General features: G+C 37.7%; 1 protein-coding gene across 2 annotated transcripts in view; it reads left to right on the plus strand.

Moving 5' to 3' along the window:
- The window catches only part of LOC120633221 (cartilage oligomeric matrix protein), a 50,901-nt gene that overhangs the window by 29,337 nt on the left and 3,150 nt on the right, over positions 1 to 18,414 (plus strand). For both annotated transcript variants that reach the window (XM_039903374.1, XM_039903373.1), the window contains exons 10-21: positions 610 to 729; positions 2,563 to 2,682; positions 5,676 to 5,864; positions 10,356 to 10,591; positions 11,404 to 11,559; positions 12,680 to 12,886; positions 13,566 to 13,734; positions 13,953 to 14,130; positions 14,885 to 15,060; positions 15,563 to 15,668; positions 16,649 to 16,858; positions 17,536 to 17,719. In XM_039903374.1, coding sequence (XP_039759308.1) covers positions 610 to 729; positions 2,563 to 2,682; positions 5,676 to 5,864; positions 10,356 to 10,591; positions 11,404 to 11,559; positions 12,680 to 12,886; positions 13,566 to 13,734; positions 13,953 to 14,130; positions 14,885 to 15,060; positions 15,563 to 15,668; positions 16,649 to 16,858; positions 17,536 to 17,719 — 2,051 coding nt within the window. The remainder of the gene's footprint in view (positions 1 to 609; positions 730 to 2,562; positions 2,683 to 5,675; positions 5,865 to 10,355; positions 10,592 to 11,403; positions 11,560 to 12,679; positions 12,887 to 13,565; positions 13,735 to 13,952; positions 14,131 to 14,884; positions 15,061 to 15,562; positions 15,669 to 16,648; positions 16,859 to 17,535; positions 17,720 to 18,414) is intronic.

Below are 18,414 nucleotides of genomic sequence, written 5' to 3' on the forward strand. Positions count from 1 at the left end.
GATTTCCGAAAATAACGCCTGCTTCTATCCAATAGGCGATGTTATTTTACTTGCTATCAGTTGGGCCATTTGCTTCTTGTGTCGTCGCACCGACATCAAAGCCCGTCTGGCCGGAACCCAGCAATGCTGCTTGGTAGCAGAAACAAACATGACAGTAGTCAGTGGCGTGTATAGAGGGTATGCACAGGGTTTGAATGAATGAATGAATGAATACACTTTTATTGTACACCACAGAGAAAATTTACAGAGATACAATTACAACAGCACAATAAGGTAGAACGTACAATTTGGCGGCCTTATCGCTAAATAGCGATCTCTTCCAGGCAACCAAAGGCATACAAGAAAATGTTATAAGAAATAACTAGGTGATACAACAAACATTAGTGAAATATTATAATAGTGGTATGCAGATGATATAAAATGAAGAAAATCTCCAGTACGAGTTATGAACACTTATGGATAGGTACTTACACTTTTTATAACTCTTACAATGCCTATCCTTAAGTTTTCTTTAGTAGGTACTGACGAGGACTGTCACAAAAATACCCAGTACTACTAAAGGTCTACTAGTAAACGCTGACAGCTCTATTCAATTCTAAATCTTTCTAGGTGTGGAATGTCAAGAACTCCCTGATGGGCAATATCGCTGCGGCACCTGCCCTGCGGGCTACTCCGGCGACGGCAAGCAGTGTGTCAGGCTTGTTTGTCAGCCAAACACGTGCTTTCCAGGTTAGTAAAACAAAACCATATAAAATAGTAGAAAGTAGTAAGAAATAGTAGTTTAACTCCCAGAGGGGAGAAACTTAATAACCGATTAGGAAAGAGAAAAATCATTTTAAAGGGGGTCAAGAAAACGGCCCGCGAATACGCTAAGAGCAAGTTTTAACTTACAATCATGAGGGTCAAATAATATTATATTTAATAATTTATGTAATATAAATATTAAAAAAAATTCAAATTACAAATTTATAACGTGATACGTAGGTACATACATGCCGTTGTACCAACGCATATTATCATAGCGTTGGTACAACGGCAAGAGAATTTGGCATTTTACATTTATGCTTAATTTTTTTGTAAATTTTCTTTTTACGCGAGTTTTTTTTTGGTGATGAATAAATTGTTTTTCTATTTTATTATGGTATTCTTATAAATAAGAATATAATTAATCAAGACAAGTTAAAGGTAAAATATGAGTTGATAAACGGAAGCAAACTAGACACTATTTTTTGTAACGTGAAGGGTTGTAGTAAAGGACCCGTCATTATTTCGATTATCGTTCAGAATCCATACTAAAATATCGATACCTAGCATAACATCTGTTCGACGAAGGTACTACGTCAAGTACGAAAAATCATTTTCTGCCGAAGTCCAAAAACAGAACCTTTCACTGCATCCTGATCCATGGCACTTTGATATAAAATTCCAAATCTCCTGCCGATGTACGCCGCACGCCGCGTGCGGCGTCTTTGACGAAATGCGGCACGAATCAAAACGGCCGCAGCACGACACAAAGGCGACCGTATCTAAGCGAACGTACTTTTATATGGCATTTTATTTGCTTTCATGTACGAACTACGAAATTTTGTTACTGTCAAATGTCCAGTTTCTATATTCAATCTATCCACAATCTATTTGATTTGATGATACTTAATAATTTGATATAGAAAACGGACGCTAGTTGTAATATACCCTACTCTCGTATACTTGCACTCTCGCAGTTGTTTTGTTTTAGTTAAGTATTGAAGTACTTAATCTGTTATTTGTGCAGAACCCAGACAAGTTGACGAGGCTTGAGTGTACGAAGAATCTATAAACTATGTTATATTTAGTATCAATAAATAAGTACGGAATGCTCTCCAACGATACGGCCCATATAACCGCGAGGTTTGTTGGGCCATGTTTGTTGTTTACCATAGGGGTTATGTAGATTCTAACTTTACGGACACAGGGGTAAAGCGAAAGCGTAACGAGGGATCTTAGAGCAACCGCCAAGCGGTCAGAGGCTGTTTCGACTAGGATCTTGAGCGCAACGGACATTGTATGATATAAGTTGAAAGAGTTCATACTTTCGGTGTTCCGAATCACATGCCCAAAATATTCTACTATATAGTTCTTTTAATGGTTAACCCTTTTAATCTTTCCAAGTAAAAATTATAATTTTAGTTCCCCTAAGGCCTATATTAACTATTCAAACTACTACTTGCTCCCGTGAGTTAGCAAATCTTCAGTGTTGTTGGAGTACATAGATAAATATGAAAATTTTCACAACTGAAATGTTGTAAAATAAAAAATAGTTATTGTATAGATTGTTTTGTTATACTCTTCTTTTTTTATGTACTTTTTGTGGTGTGCAGTAAAAGTATATTAATTAATTCATTCAAGAGAATAAGATTTTTTTTGAAAGTGTAGAATGTAGAGTGATGTAGATAATATAAATATAGAATTAAATGAGAAGAAGCAAATAGAGGCCTCGATAATTAAAAAAAAAAATCGACTCGGCCGTCTTATTTCAGGCCCCAGTATTAGGTATTTTATCTGTTCTATTTTCAAATATTTTAGGGGTCGAGTGCCAAGATCTTCCCGACGGACGATATCGCTGTGGTTCTTGCCCCAGTGGCTACACCGGCAATGGCGAGCAATGTGTCAGGATAGCTTGCCAGCCAAACTCCTGCTTTCCCGGTTTGTATAGTGTTTTCTTTTTCGACAATATATAATGCAATAAATAAATATACTACAACAATAGACACCATCTAGGCCCAAAGTAAGGATAGTTTGTGCTATGGGTACTAAGATGACTGATGAATGTTTTTATGAATAACTAGCTGTCCCGGCGAACTTCTTACCGCGGATTTTTTTCTTTTTATGAATGTTATACAGTGCAACCTCAATATAACAAATCGGAGGGGAACAAAAAAAAAATCGTAATAATAATAAATAGTAATTCGTTGAACTAAGGTTTGTTATGTTGAGGTTAGATTGGTCTAAAATTCGTTATAAAGAGGTAAAATAACTTTTACGTTTCTGAGCCATTTTAACTTAAATCTTTAACAATAGTGACGAGCAAAGGTGTTTACATTACTTTCCATCAAAACAACAATGATTACTGTACAAACAAAAGCGTGTCGAAACATGTCGAGACATGAATCACATTAGGTATAAGATTAAGAGTTATATTATTGGTGGAAACTTTATATAAAGGTTTTGGGTTGGCAAAATTCGTTAATTAGAAGTATGAATACTTTTTCTTGATAGTTGAAAATTCGTTATAAAGAGGTTGTACGCAAAGAATGTTCGCACTGTAACGGTATATTTTGTATTGACTCTTATGGACAATTCAAGGGGATTACGAAGAATTTGTTAAATCGAGGAAGTCGTTATATTGAGGTACGTTATATTAAGGAACTCCCTACAAAAGACCTATGTCCAGCAGTGGACGTCAATTGGTTGAGATGATGATGATGATGATATTAAGGTTGCACTGTATTTTAATACTTATTATCCTATTCCGGTCTAAGAGAAATCCAAAAAATCAAATATCATAAAAATTGGTCCAACCGTTCTTGAGTTATAAATGGTGTAACAAACACAACTTTCTTTATATACAAATATATATATATATATAGATACATAAATACTTATAACATACAGATACACCGAGACACTGAAAAACCTTCATGTTTAATCGGTCTAACTTTTCTGAAGCAGATTAAAACTAAAATTCAAAATTCATTTTTTTTTAAGTATTCATTCTCTGTAAGCACATTTAATTGTCAAGTTCTATTTGTAATGTCTTAACCATCGGTTCAGAAGGCAGATTCTATCGAGAAGAAGCAGACAAAAAACTCGGCAGTTTCTCTATTCCAACATCGACAATAACTCTTCCATCTTATGAGAGATGAAAGCGGATCTCGATGATTCCAAGACAAGGTTTGTCATACAGAAATTCATCATCATTACATTCGACAGCCGATTGTCGCAGTGGGCAGCGACCCTGATTTGTGCTTCCAGCTGTGGGTTCGATTCCCACAACTGGAAAATGTTTGTGTGATGAATATTAATGTATATAAATGTTACGTTAGTCCGTCAAACAGTCAAATTGCATTGCAGCAGCGTGGTGAGCCTAAGCTCTATATCCATCAGTCGTATGAGCAGCCTTTGCCCAGCAGTGGGACACAGGCAACATATCCTATGTAAAAAAAGTCGGCACTGAACATAAAAAATACTAGGGCGTCATAACTCTAACTATGCATATTATTCATAAAAATATTGATCATTTATCTTAGTACCCATAGCACAATCTACGCTGACTTTGGGGCTAGGTGGCGATGTGTGTATTGTCGTAGTAGGTATATTTATTTATTGTCTGGCCGCAAGCGTCCACATTACCTTTCCGAGAGGGCGCCATCAAACACGGTTCTCTGCCTTTTACATCCAGCCGCTGCCAGCTACCTTTTTAGATCAATTGTATACTTCACTGTAACAGATGGGTTTTAACTCATTGTGTATTTTTTTATTTATACTCTTTATAAAAAAATAAACAGAAGAATATTAAAAAAACACAGACAAGACGAACATAGAAGCATTATACAAAAGGCGGATTTATCGCTTAGTTGCGATCTCTGCCAGGCAACCTTCATCATCATCACATTATATCAACCCATTAACGGCCCAGTATAGAACACGGGTCTCTTCCCATGAGAAGGGGTTAAAAACGTAGTGTACCACGCTCCCCAGTGCGGATTGGTGGACGAGGCAACCTTACGATAATGCATAAGGATAACGGACTGCAAGTTATGCATAATTAAAAAATAAAAAATTTGGAAAAAAAAAAAGAAAAAAAAAAGATTTTTTTTTTTAAAACAGCTGTACTAGGAAAGTGATGCACAGGCGCCCCTGGTGGAATAAAATGTACATAATATCTATAGATATAGATATATCACCATCCATGTTAATTTTACATGGATAAATATAGATATACAGTCTTGCAGTTTTCGTTTTTTATTAATTGCAATTAAACTACACTGAATTAATTAATCATTCGCATTCAGTGACCTACAATCGTCGATTAGAATTAAAAAAAAAAAAATTAACTCAAATAAAGGATTTTTTCACAAATTAGAGTGTTTTCGATTTTCACACATGACGGAACATTTTTTGACCTATTTTGGTGTTTTTTCCAATTCTATTGCAGTAAATCAATTTCTTAAAAGTATGGAATTAATCTCCATTAAATTATCTCGACAATAGTATGCAAAATATCTTGATAACGTGAACAAACAAGGCTATAATAATAAAAATAGCCACCGAAATGAAGCGAAAAAAATTTTTCGATGATCGTAAAGCACTCTCTGATGCTTCGCATCATGCATGAGTCGTGCAATATATACAGACGAATAAAATACTAATACTAATACTTGAACTATTACACAAATAAAACAATACATTATATAATCATCACCATCATCATATCAACCGACAGACGTCCACTGCTGGACATACCTAGGTCTTTTGTAATAAAAATTCCACGGTTCTGTGCCACCTGGATCCAGCGGCTACCTGCGACGCGCTTAAAGTCGCTTGTCCACCTCGTTGGGGGTCGACCAACGCTGCGCTTACCAGTTCGGGGCTGCCATTCCAGCAACATTATATAATAAATACTGTTAATCTTCCAGGCGTAACTTGCGAGGAAACTGCTTCTGGACCTCGCTGCGGTTCCTGTCCGAGCGGTTACCTTGGTGACGGTCGGCGATGCCAGAACTTATGCGAATCCCGGCGCCCTTGCGGCGAGAGGCGATGTACTACTATCACGACCAGCCCTTACTACCAATGCGAAGGATGCCCCAAGGGCTACGAGTGGAACGGTGAGGAAAAATATGTGTCGACGACATGGTGATATAAAGACAAAACGAAGAGATATTTGGATATATTGCACTAACATTCTTTATTTGAATTCTATGACTTATTAAGGAAATATAAGTGCATTGCTATTACAGAAGTAGCTGTGTATTTTTGTGCTAATTCCTAAAGGGCTATTGTTACGGCAAATTCTTGAATATGTTAATAATTCTTACTTGAATATGTTAGTAAACGTTTTTGTTTACCGTAAAAGCAATTGCTATTTTAATTGCTTAATTAAAAACGCAAATAACTCCGAAAAGTTAGAGCGTGCCGAGAAACGAACTTCTCCCGAAAGAAAGCCGAAGCCCTAATAGTTCTTTATGAAGGGCAATTATATTGCAAAATACACGTGTTTTAGAGTTCCGTACCCAAAGGATACCAACGGGAAAATATTACTTAGCCTCCGGCCCTCCGCCATCCATCTGCCAAATTACTATAATATCTAAATAGAAAGAAATTCAGACTAAAAATATCAACATTTTTAGTCTGCATTTCTATTGACACTATAACAAAAAATAACCAGGATGACGCCTTTAAAAAATTACAAATGCATTGCTCAGCCTGCAATTCAATCCGCTTAACAATAAGTAGTGAAAAATAACAAAATAAAATTAAACGGAAATGAAAAAAAAGCACCGGTGGCCATTTAAAAATGGTGGCAATTTAAAAATAGATTATTAAACTTTTTAAGCTTATTGTAATAGCAGACTTGTTTATGTTGTTGTTGTTGTTACTTTTACAAAATGTTGTTAAAAATGAACGGAAAACAGTGGGCAGCAGCGTCCTCTGTGCTATGCTACTAACATCTACTGTGATCGCCAACCCGTGTGGCCAGCGTGGTGATGATGGGCAAACCCTTACATTAGGATAGGCTTTAAGTCCACCAGTGGACTGTTACAGGCTAATGATTATCATCATATCAACCCATTACCGGCCCACTGCAGGGCACGGGTCTCCTCCCACTATGAGAAGGGGTTAAGGCCGTACTCCACCACGCTGGCAAAGGTATATGGAGTCACCAATCCGCCAGTGCGCCATTGGTGGACTCCACATACCTTTGAGAACATTATATAGAGCTCTCAGGCCGGTTTCCTCACGATGTTTTCCTTCACCATTGAAGCAAGTGATATTTTAAGAAGAAGAAGAAAATGTCGTTATTGCTCATACAATTAGAAAGCCAGGTTAACAAAAAAACATAAATGATAGTATACATATGAACAAAGGCGGCCTTATCGCTAGAAGCGATCTCCTCCAGAAAACCTTTCGTTGAAGAAACATATTACAGAAAACGGGATAGTGCAATACCCAAATTTTGCTAATTATATACATTACATATACAATACATACTAATACTACATATATATAGTTAAAACACATATATTTATATATATCAATATATAAACTTAAATACATATTACTATTTAAACATACACATAAAATACATAGATATTTTACTACATACTTTCAAAATTCAAAAAATTTCAAAATTCAAAATTCAAAATTCATTTATTTCAAGTAGGCCTAATACAAGCACTTTTGAAACGTCAAGTCTGTCCGTGTGTAGTGACTCTACCACCGGTTCGGAAGGCAGATTCTACCGAGAAGAAGCCGGCAAGAAACACAGCAGTTGCTCTTTTCCAACATCAAAAATTTACATTTTATATTTTAACATACATTTTTCTATCTTGTGAGAGATGAAAGCGGAGCCGGATGCTTCCAAGCAACCTTGTCATTAAGAAACTCATCAATTGTATAATAACCTCGCTGTAATAAATGTGTTTTAACACATTCTTTAAACTTATGCATTGGTAGGTCCAAAATTACCTTAGGAATCATATTATAAAAGCGTATACTCAATCCCACAAATGACTTCTGCACCTTTCGCAGACGATATGCAGATGTCACTAATTTATGACCATTTCTTGTAAGTCGACTGTTTATATCCACTTTTTGTTTATAAAGACTAATATGTTGTCTTACAAATACTATATTGTTATAAATGTATTGTGAGGCTACCGTAAGTATACCAATTTCTTTAAATTTTTCACGGAGGGATTCACATGATTTAAGTTTATATATTGACCGTACAGCTCTTTTCTGCAATATGAATATAGTTTCAATATCAGCAGCTTTGCCCCATAATAAGATCCCGTAAGACATCACACTATGAAAGTACGCGAAGTAAACAAGTCTTGCTGTTTCTACGTCAGTAATCTGTCTAATTTTCCTGTCGGCGTAGGCAGCCGAGCTTAGTTTACCTGCTAGTGTATCTATATGGGTACCCCACTGAAGCTTACAATCCAAGGTCATGCCCAGAAAAACTGTGGAATCTTACATTTTTAGTGATTCCATTCCATTTATTATTATATTTTTATTAACTTTCTTTACATTTGGTAAAATAAATTCCACACACTTAGTTTTTTTTGCATTTAAAAGTAAATTATTGACAGTAAACCAGTGCGACACATGCGACATAGCACGGCTTACATCGTCAGAGTTGTCTCTACCTCTATCAGTTTTAAAAATTAGAGATGTATCATCAGCAAACAGTACAATTTCACAGGTTTCACTGACATGGTGTGGTAGATCATTTATATACACCAAAAATAGAAAGGGACCCAAGATTGAACCCTGTGGGACACCCATTGACGTAGCCGACCCCTGCGACTTAATGTCTTTTATGCAAACCCTACAAACCCTACTAGACAGGAAATAGCCTTTAAACCGCGATTTAAAGATATTCAATGATTTGGATGGTCTTATATCCCTCGGCAGCTCATTCCATAGGTTAACCACCTATTTTAATTGCCTAAAACGCACGTCGTCAAGATTCAATCACGGATTCTTGCAAGGCCTAATGTTTTCACTAGGCTATCACCGTTGTAATAATCATTTATGATGATGGTGATTAAAATTAAACATTGATTTGGCTCTGTACAGAACCCCTCGTGTGCGGGACTCACACTTGACCGGATTTCTCTTAAATTGATGGAGGTCGTGAATTTAGTTACCGTCGCGAAACAAAGTTTACAAACCAAATATACTTCACAGAATAAACAAGCCTTTTTAAATTGGTGCGCAGTCTCTATGTACGTTTGTTTGCTACAGGTTTGGTAGTTCCGGTAAAAATCGAATAGTTGATTAATTGATATTTCACTTCAGTTTTTAAGCTGTGAAACATTGATTGGTTTAGTAAAAAATATTTGCTGCCCGCGACTACGATCGGGTTGAAATTTTTATGTGTGTGTATGTATGTTATTTCGACGGCCTCGCACATTGGTGAGCGCTGCGGTCGTTTACGTGGAGTTCCCGGGTTCGATCCTAGGTGGGGGCAATCTGGGAATTAATAATTTCTGATTCTCTTGTCTGCTCGGGTGGGAGGTTTCGGCCGTGGCTAGTTACCACCCTACCAAGAATAAATAAATAAAAATAAATATACTATGACAGTACACACATCGCCATCTAGCCCCAAAGTAAGCGTAGCTTGTGTTATGGCTACTAAAATGACTAATTAATATTTAAATAAATAATATACATACATTCTTATAATTTACAAATAAACACCCAGACACTGAAAAACCTTCATCGACATTGAACCCACGGCCTTGGACTCAAAAAGCAGGGTCGCTGCCCACTGCGCCAATCGGCCGTAAAAGATAGAAGATTTAGCGTCTCGGTACGATGAAACGTGGATCTCGCATAGTTTAAGGGTAAGGGTTGGGTGAGACTCCAGTCAACGGCTATCTTTTAGTGTCATAAAAAAATATCTTACGTGGTATATGTATAAAAAAAATAGAAATGCACTTGGCAGTAGTACTTGTAGTTGCATGGATCGTGGTCACGACGGAACCGCGTAGGTACGAGATGTCAAGTTGGATGTCAAGGGCAGAGTCTGACTACCCGCTTTTGAGTTCTTTTTGTCAGTATTTCACGAACTGTTCGACACACTACACTGACAACGTCACTTTTAAATTGAGATGCTGTACGATGCTGTTTGCATAATTCTACCACTGGATTCCACACACGTGCTAATTTAAAACCGTCCTCACGATTGAAGTTTTTGTGCTTCTGAATTTCAATCGCTTCGCGAACTTGTCTTGGAATATAATGACGGTCGGTGGAGAGAACTTTAGGGTCATGTAGCTCTATCGGGTGCTACGGGGCACCAAGAGTAAAGTGGTTCATGAAATACCGACAAAAAGACACGAAAGCGGGTAGTCAGATTCTGCCCGTGACATCCAACTTGACAACTCGTACCTACGCAGTCCCGTCGGGACCACGATCCATGCAACTGGGTCGAAATATCGACAAATCCAAAAATATTATTGTGGTATACACTCGTTGAACTATATTTAAGAAATGCTTATTATCACTGTTAAACTCGTAAAATAGGTGTCCATGTTGTAAATTAAATAACTGTGTTCTTTTCTAAAGGAAGGTTTCATATTTTTCAGGATATACTTGCGTAGATATGGACGAATGTGATCTAATCCGTCCATGCGACGAGTTGGTATCGTGTAGGAACGTGGACGGCGGCTTCATATGCGGTGCTTGTCCACCTGGGTACTCCGGCAGCTCTGGCTGGCAGGGGGCCGGGGACGAGAGGCGTCGGGAGACTTGCACTGACGTGGACGAGTGCTCGCTTGGACGAGATGTGTGTCCTAGAGGCCGACTGTGTGTTAATACACTCGTGAGTATTTTACTTACTACCAGGTAAGATTGCACTCATGCGCTCACTTGACGAGAGGCATATTCTTAAAATGACGTGGACGTGTGCTCGCTTCGACGAGATGTGGGTCCAAAAGCCTGACTGTGGGTTAATACACTCGTGAGTATTTTTTGCATGCTTCCAATTGGGATTTCAGTCAACGAAACCGTAAATTTTTTCAAGGAATGTTTTATTGTTGATAATCATACTTATATATATATATGTATATATATGTATATATATATATATATATATATATATATATTCATGAAGTATATAACTTTTATATATCTTCAACTGTTCTACCAGCGAACTAAAGAAGATACACAAACATATCTGGTTATTTTACCCAATAAGTTCCGAATCTTCTGGCACGAATCTAGCAATTTTTTCCACAAAGTTACGTAGGCTTTGATATTTTTCAAAATAATTTATTAACTAGAGATCCTTTAGAACAACAATGTAACCTAAAGTACCAAAATTATACATGTTTGTGTATCTTCATTAGTTCGCTGGTAGAACAGTTGAAGATATATGAAAGTTATATACTATTATTTTGAAAAATATCAAAGCCTACGTAACTTTGTGGAAAAAATTGCTAGATTCGTGCCAGAAGATTCGGAACTTATTGGGTAACAAAACGAGAAAAAAATTTTTCCTCTTTACAATACTAGGTAGTATTTAGTATATAAATATTTATACTTAGATAAAATACCAAACGCATCTTCTATATAATTAACGTTGCTCATCCCTACGTCTGTGATATATAATTACTCCATATTGTTACGCCACAGGGTTCATTCACGTGCGTGCCCTGTGGTGGACACTACTATGTGAACACGTCGCGGCCGTGCTTCGAGGCAGACTCTCTGATTCGTCCGCGATGCGACCCGGCGCGGTGTCGTCGCTTCAACGCTGTTTGTGGATACGGAATCAACTGCGTTTGCGCCGTAAGTTTTAGCTTTTTTCTACACTCGTTTGTTACTATGTTTGTATGTAATTAACCGACTCCTTTGGACTTGATTTTGACACTCTTCAAATGGTCTGATTGCGTTCAAAGTTTGCAGAGTATTATATTTTTCAATATAGTTTATTTATATAGTTTACATTAATATTAAGATTAGACATCTTAAGCCGATTTCTCAAATTTATATATGTATATATAACTTAATATAATAATTAGCTTGTATAAGCAAACATATACGCGAGCACAATTACCTACGCGACGCAAACTCACATACGCACAATCATACACTCAATCATCGAAACAACAATTTAAGGAGAGCACTGTCGCCTGTAATACAGGTTTTTACCTAAATCAGGGACAGTAGATTTTAAATGGCACCATTACATACATTTATTACATATACACCAATATAATTTGTGAGGCACGCATTTGTTTGTATAAATATTATAATAACTACTTTACATTTTAAAAACTGTATGTACCTACATTCTTGTGAATAAATTATTATTATTTTTATTATTATAATATTAATGAATTTGATAGTGAATGAGTTGTGCCGATTAATTTTGCTCTAATAGAAAATAATAGTTAAAAAAAACTAAAAATTAAGAAATATTTAACTTTGACTTTGAACAATGCTGCTTGGCAGCAGAAATAAGTATGATAGTAGTACTTCCCCGGATAAGCTCTGGCACAAAAACCTCTACTACTACTGAAGTTTCAAAATCTATGGTCTTTGGCTATTTTTTTCCAGCGGCTCCCAGTGACTCACTTGATGTTTTTTGTCCACCTCGTTCAGAATGGACCAAATAGTTGACTTAGGAGAAACATGGCACTGATACAGTTATTTTTAATACAATGGTACAAAATAAAAAATGGCCATAGAATAGCTATAGAAACGCACCTTTTATATTTCAGTACGAATCAAAAAGGTAAAAAGTGTCATGGGTGATCGTTAATTTCATTCACATGCGTTTTGTACATCACATAACCATTAAACTGATGATGAGTTGACAAGTTTTACAATTTTTATTTAATTTTTTGCATTATTTACATTGTAAAAGCTTTTTTGTAGATCTTATTATTCAGTCCTATCTTTATAGACTGGATGGGCAGGCAATGGAACTGTTTGTGGACCTGATAGCGATTTGGACGGGTATCCTGACCATCAACTATCGTGCCCTGACATCCATTGCAATGCTGACAACTGCCCTCAAGTCTCCAACTCTGGGCAGGAGGATGCTGATAAAGATGGCATCGGTGATTCTTGCGACACGGATGCTGATGGAGACGGGATACCTAATATACCAGTAAGAATTTTTGTGATTTCTATGGTTTAAGTTATATACAAATTTTTATGGCTATGGTAAGAGAATGAAATCTGGAGAAATACGACAACAAACAAAGTATTGCTCAGTGTCGACCCGTTTAGGGGTTACATTCGACTGCAAAAAAATAACTAAAACTTAACGATGAACATCTTGTTACTCTATCTAGCTGCTTATTTATTATATTATATCACAATTAAAAAAAATATTGATTCTATGGCTCCGTCGGGAATTCCCCAAAATCCCGGACCATGCCTCGAACATTTTTTCCGTCTGCGATCTCTCAGATGATGGTGTCACCATTTATATCCACATTACGTATTATTTTGGTCTGGGATGTTTAAGATGAGAGTGTCGCCATTTATATCCAGATTTCGTATTTGTGTCTGTCTGTAATCTTGCAGGTGAAGGCTGAAGATTCCTTAAATTAGATATATAGAATAACGTAAGTTTACTTCTATCATTACGATGTAACGTTTAAAATGGCTCCTTTACTTCTTATTTTTTTAAACTCTTTAGCTAAATTACATATTTCAACTCCTGATCCATTTCTTAACCTATTCCTGAAGATTCTTCTAGATATATGCTGCTAAGGAGAAAGTATTATTCATCTCCTCAACTTGTTCCTGAGAGTGTCTTCATATATTTATTTGTTTTCCAGGATAACTGCCCGCTAATACCCAACCCAGACCAGCTGGACCGCGACGAGGACCGGAGTGATAAGCGCGGTGACGCCTGCGACAACTGTCCTCGGAAGTTTAACCCCGGACAAGAAGACGCGGACAGGGATGGCATCGGAGACATTTGCGACCCTGACATGGATAACGATAGTATGCTTACTTGCTTGACAATAGAGATCATACACATTTCTTAGATACTTTGTCCAAGAGTTAAAGGTCCATTCAAGAGCTGTATTTTGTTAAAGTACTCCTGAATATTTATGATTATGTCAACTGATGTCCTTTCTAAGAATGAATCCATTTAGTCCTGTAAATTAAGTTTAACTTAAGTTATGTGGACAACCAACCTATGGCTTACCACGTTTCAGATATTTTAAACAATCAGGACAATTGTCCTCGTATCTACAACCCGGAACAAGAGGATATGGATGGCGACGGTATAGGGGATCTGTGTGACAACTGTCCGCGTGTAAGGAATCCTACACAGGAGGATTCAGACAGAGACAATGTTGGCGATTCTTGCGACAGCGACGTTGACCGCGACCAGTAAGTGCTAATTTAAGTAACTCCACTCTGCACTAGTTCTTAGTCTTAAAACTGATACGCCAAAGAGCTGCTTCAGTACAGACTAAGAAGACAGGCCAGAAAACTGGGTAGGTCAATATTGTGGGAAGACATCAGACAGGAAAAATATTACTATTTGCAGCGCTATTTCATTTAGGATTACAACACCACTAGGTGGATTTCTTGGTGGAATTGCAAATTTGACGGCCGATTGGCGCAGTGGGCAATGACCCTGCTTTCTGAGTCCAAGGCCGTGGGTTCGATTCCCACAACTGGAAAATGTTTCTGTGATGAACATGAATGTTTTTCAGTGTCTGGGTGTTTATCTGTTATACATATTTATTCTTAAAAATATTCATCAGTCTTCTTAGTGCCCATAACACAAGCTACGCTTACTTTGGGGCTATATGACGATGTGTGTATTGTCGTAGTATATTTATTTATTTATATTTATTTAAATTATGGAACAATCTCCCATCTGATATGTTTCCTCAAAAATACAATCTAGGGTTATTAGGGGGGCGGATAAACAAATTCCTTAAAAGCCGGCAACGCATCGATGGCTCCTCTGGGTTTGCAGATGTTTATGGGCGGCGGTGATCACTTATCATCAGGTGACCCACTTGCTCGTTTGCCCGCTGTTAATATATAAAAAAAAGATATTTTACTTATGTCTTTTATGTGTTTCTTATATGGGCCTAGTTGGAATAAATAAAAAACAATAATGGAATTTTAGAGATGGTGTTCAAGACGGATTGGACAACTGTCCGAACCTGGCGAACAGTGACCAGCAGGACATCGATAATGATGGCAAGGGAGACGCCTGTGATGACGACATCGACAACGACGGTATTCCCAACCTGACGGACAACTGCCCGCTGGTGTACAACCCTGATCAAGCCGATGCTAATGGTAAGCTCATCATCATCTTCGTGCCCTCAGGGGTTCAGTGCAACAAATCTTCCCCAAACTTGAAGTTCAACTTCAACTCTTTAACTTCTCTTTATTTCGGTGTTGGCTTACTTTAACGTGGTAGATCTTTGTCCCAAAACCCTTTCTCCTATTAGGCCTTAGGCTTTAGGTCAAAAGTACGATTATGGTTAACATTCACAGAGTTTCTGTATTTCCTCTTTGGTTTATTAAGGCGATAGGATATTTAATTAAAGAGCCCTATCCCTAACAGGTTATCCCGCTACACTCATGGGCAATAAAGGGCTTACTTATAGTTGAATACAAAATAATTTTAATTTTACATGAAATCTAAAATGCACGTTTTTAGAAATGATAAACATTTCTCTAAATCGAGCGTTAGTGTCACTTACACTTATACTCGATTCTCGTCTCTTGGAACCCACTTTGAATTATTAAGCCTTGTATAGTCTTTTAAAATAAAAAACGTGGTTTTGAATTTCAGCCGATGGATTGGGCGATGTTTGTGACAACGACTACGATGGCGACAACGTGACCAACGCGCTGGACAACTGCCCCAACAATTCAAGAATATTTAGGACTGATTTCAGGCAAGGATACTCAAATGTGTCTCGTTTTTGTATATAAAAACTAGTTATTTGAAACGTATTGTTAAATAATAAAATTCTTCTTCGTTTGTTTCTGGGCCTGTCCCTTTCTGTGTACTTAGTTGTCCAGAACCATCCCTTGTTGTGTACTTATTTGACCAGTACCGTCCCTTATTGTGTACTTAGATGGCCAGTACCGTCCCTTGGCGTGTACTTAGTTGGTCAGAACCGTGCATTATACTTAACCACTGATGCGGCATCCCGCTTGTTCACTCCAGCCAGCTAAGCTCACACCAGAAGCATATCAGGCCGCCCAGATCGCTGTTGAGCCCAAAAGGGTTGCGCGTTGTTCTGCAGCTCGGTTGCATCGGAGGAAATCTTATTTAAAGTGGAAATTATTAGTTTTTAGGCGTATTTTCCGAGACAAATTAGAATAATTATTTTAAACTGTAAAATATAGATTTTAAAAAAGAGTAACTGAATTTATTACCGGCTTCTTCTCGTTAGAACCTGCTTTCCGAACAGGTGGTTCAGACATATACCTAGTTTCCAAATAAGGAATATACATTTCTTTTTTTGGTTATTTGTTACTAGCGTAGCGGCTAGACTTTGCTTTATTTTATTTAAACAATAAACTTACATCATTAAGTTTTTAATTTAAATCATTTATTTCTCTCCGTATTCATTCTCTTCTATTCTCTTCTCGAGCTGGTGAAGATCATTATCTAAACCCATGTACACCCAACAATAGAATATCATCATAGCAAATAAAAGCTGTATTTGACAGTTCAAAAATAGGAGTGCTCCGATCGTCGCCAAACTTTACAGGATTACTTGCCAGGTCAATCCGGAGATTCCCTGAAAGTTTCATTGAAATCGGTCCAGCCGTTTCGGAGCCTAAACGAAACATACCCACACACTTTCTCTTTTTTATATATAGATTTGCAGAGTTAAAAATAAATGACAATTCTTTTCTTTTTTAGAAACTACATGACAGTTCGTTTAGATCCCGAAGGTACTTCGCAACAGGATCCCAATTGGGAGATAGCTAACGAAGGCGCGGAGATCTTACAGACTCTGAACTCCGACCCTGGCCTCGCGGTGGGTTTCGACAGTATCGGTGGCGTTGACTTCGAGGGAACACTGTTTGTTGATTCGCAGATTGATGACGATTATATTGGCTTTATATTTGGGTGAGTTCAAAATGGTTCATAAATATACGAAGTTAACCATCTAAAGCCCCAGAAGAACTGCAATGTGATGTGATGAGGGATTTATGAATCCCCGTTCAATAGCCTCATCTAAAATCTAAAAGCAATACAGAAGATAGTAGCATTCGCAATTTGCATGTGCTACTACTCTAAGTCTACTAACTAAGTCCGGCAAAGTGATCAGATTTTGGCTGAAATCATGTCTTACGTTTGGCGTGCTGTGTCTACATAGGGAAAATTATATATACCTACCTACAAGTGAATTGAACCTAAGTGATAAACAATGTACGGAGGCGAAAGACATGTCCACAATAGAGCCTGCAGAATTTCCATATTTTCGATTTAAACATGTTGTTTTATAGAACTACTGCGAGTAATAAATACTATGTTGTAAAGGAATATGCGTCTTGTGTAATGTGATTTACTATACTGAAGTTTTTGCCTAAGTTATGTGCGATTGAAGTTATTAAAATAGCCTCAACGATATAGCAAGCATGCGTGTTCTCAAAGGCGTTAAGATTCCACAAATCTGCTCTGGGCCAGCGTGGTGGAATACGGCCTAAACCCATCTCGTTGTGGGAGGAGACCCGTAATAGGTTGTTATTATAATAATGATGATAATACTGAAGTTCTAAATATTTTCCTATGAACAATTGTAGATATCAAAACAACAAACGTTTCTACGTGGTGATGTGGAAGAAGAACACGCAAACATACTGGCAGACGACGCCGTTCCGCGCCGTGGCCGAGCCAGGCATACAACTCAAACTGGTCAACTCCAAGACAGGCCCGGGAAAGACTTTGAGGAACGCACTTTGGAAAACAGAGTCTACCCCCGATCAGGTAAAGTTTATTAAAATGGATGGCAGAGTTACACGCTATCCGATCCGTAGCTGTTCAAGTAGTAGTAGAGTTTTTGTGACAGAGCTCGTCCAGGGAACTACTACAGCCATGCTTAGTTCCGGTTTGAAGGGTGAGGATGCCGGTGTTATAACAGATACATGAGGCTTACTACTTACGTTGAGGATACCTAGGTTGAGAAAGACTGACTTCTTGTTTTGGTTTTGGTTTATATTCTCCTGTTAGCCTGGCTCCTGTAAGGTCAAAAGCTGGTAACACACTGCTTACCGTTCTCAAACGAAATGAGGATTTTTGTGACAATGCTCAGAGAGCTCTGCTTTGAAAGAACCCGTCCGTGGAAGTTGGTGTTGGTGCTTATTTCTGCCGCAAAGCAGATATAAGCATGTCGGAATTCTATCTGATGTGAGCGTGGTTGCGAGCCACATGTGATTGTAATGACACTTACAGACACATGAGGTTTAACATCCCAGGTTGATGGACACAGGGCTGCACTTTCTAGTGTTTCTTGCATGCATGCATGACCAGGGTATGCATAAAGAAGGAAGATGCCATAAAATGGGAAAATCCTTCGCATTTATGAGTTATACAAAAATTTTAGGTTAGGCAGTGCTTTTGTGCTTCTATGAAGTGCACGCCACTGGTGCTCTGTACACAGGCGAGGGCTTTTCTCTTACCAT

The sequence above is a fragment of the Pararge aegeria genome, chromosome 21, assembly GCF_905163445.1.
Source record: "Pararge aegeria chromosome 21, ilParAegt1.1, whole genome shotgun sequence".
Taxonomy (NCBI): Eukaryota; Metazoa; Arthropoda; class Insecta; order Lepidoptera; family Nymphalidae; genus Pararge; species Pararge aegeria.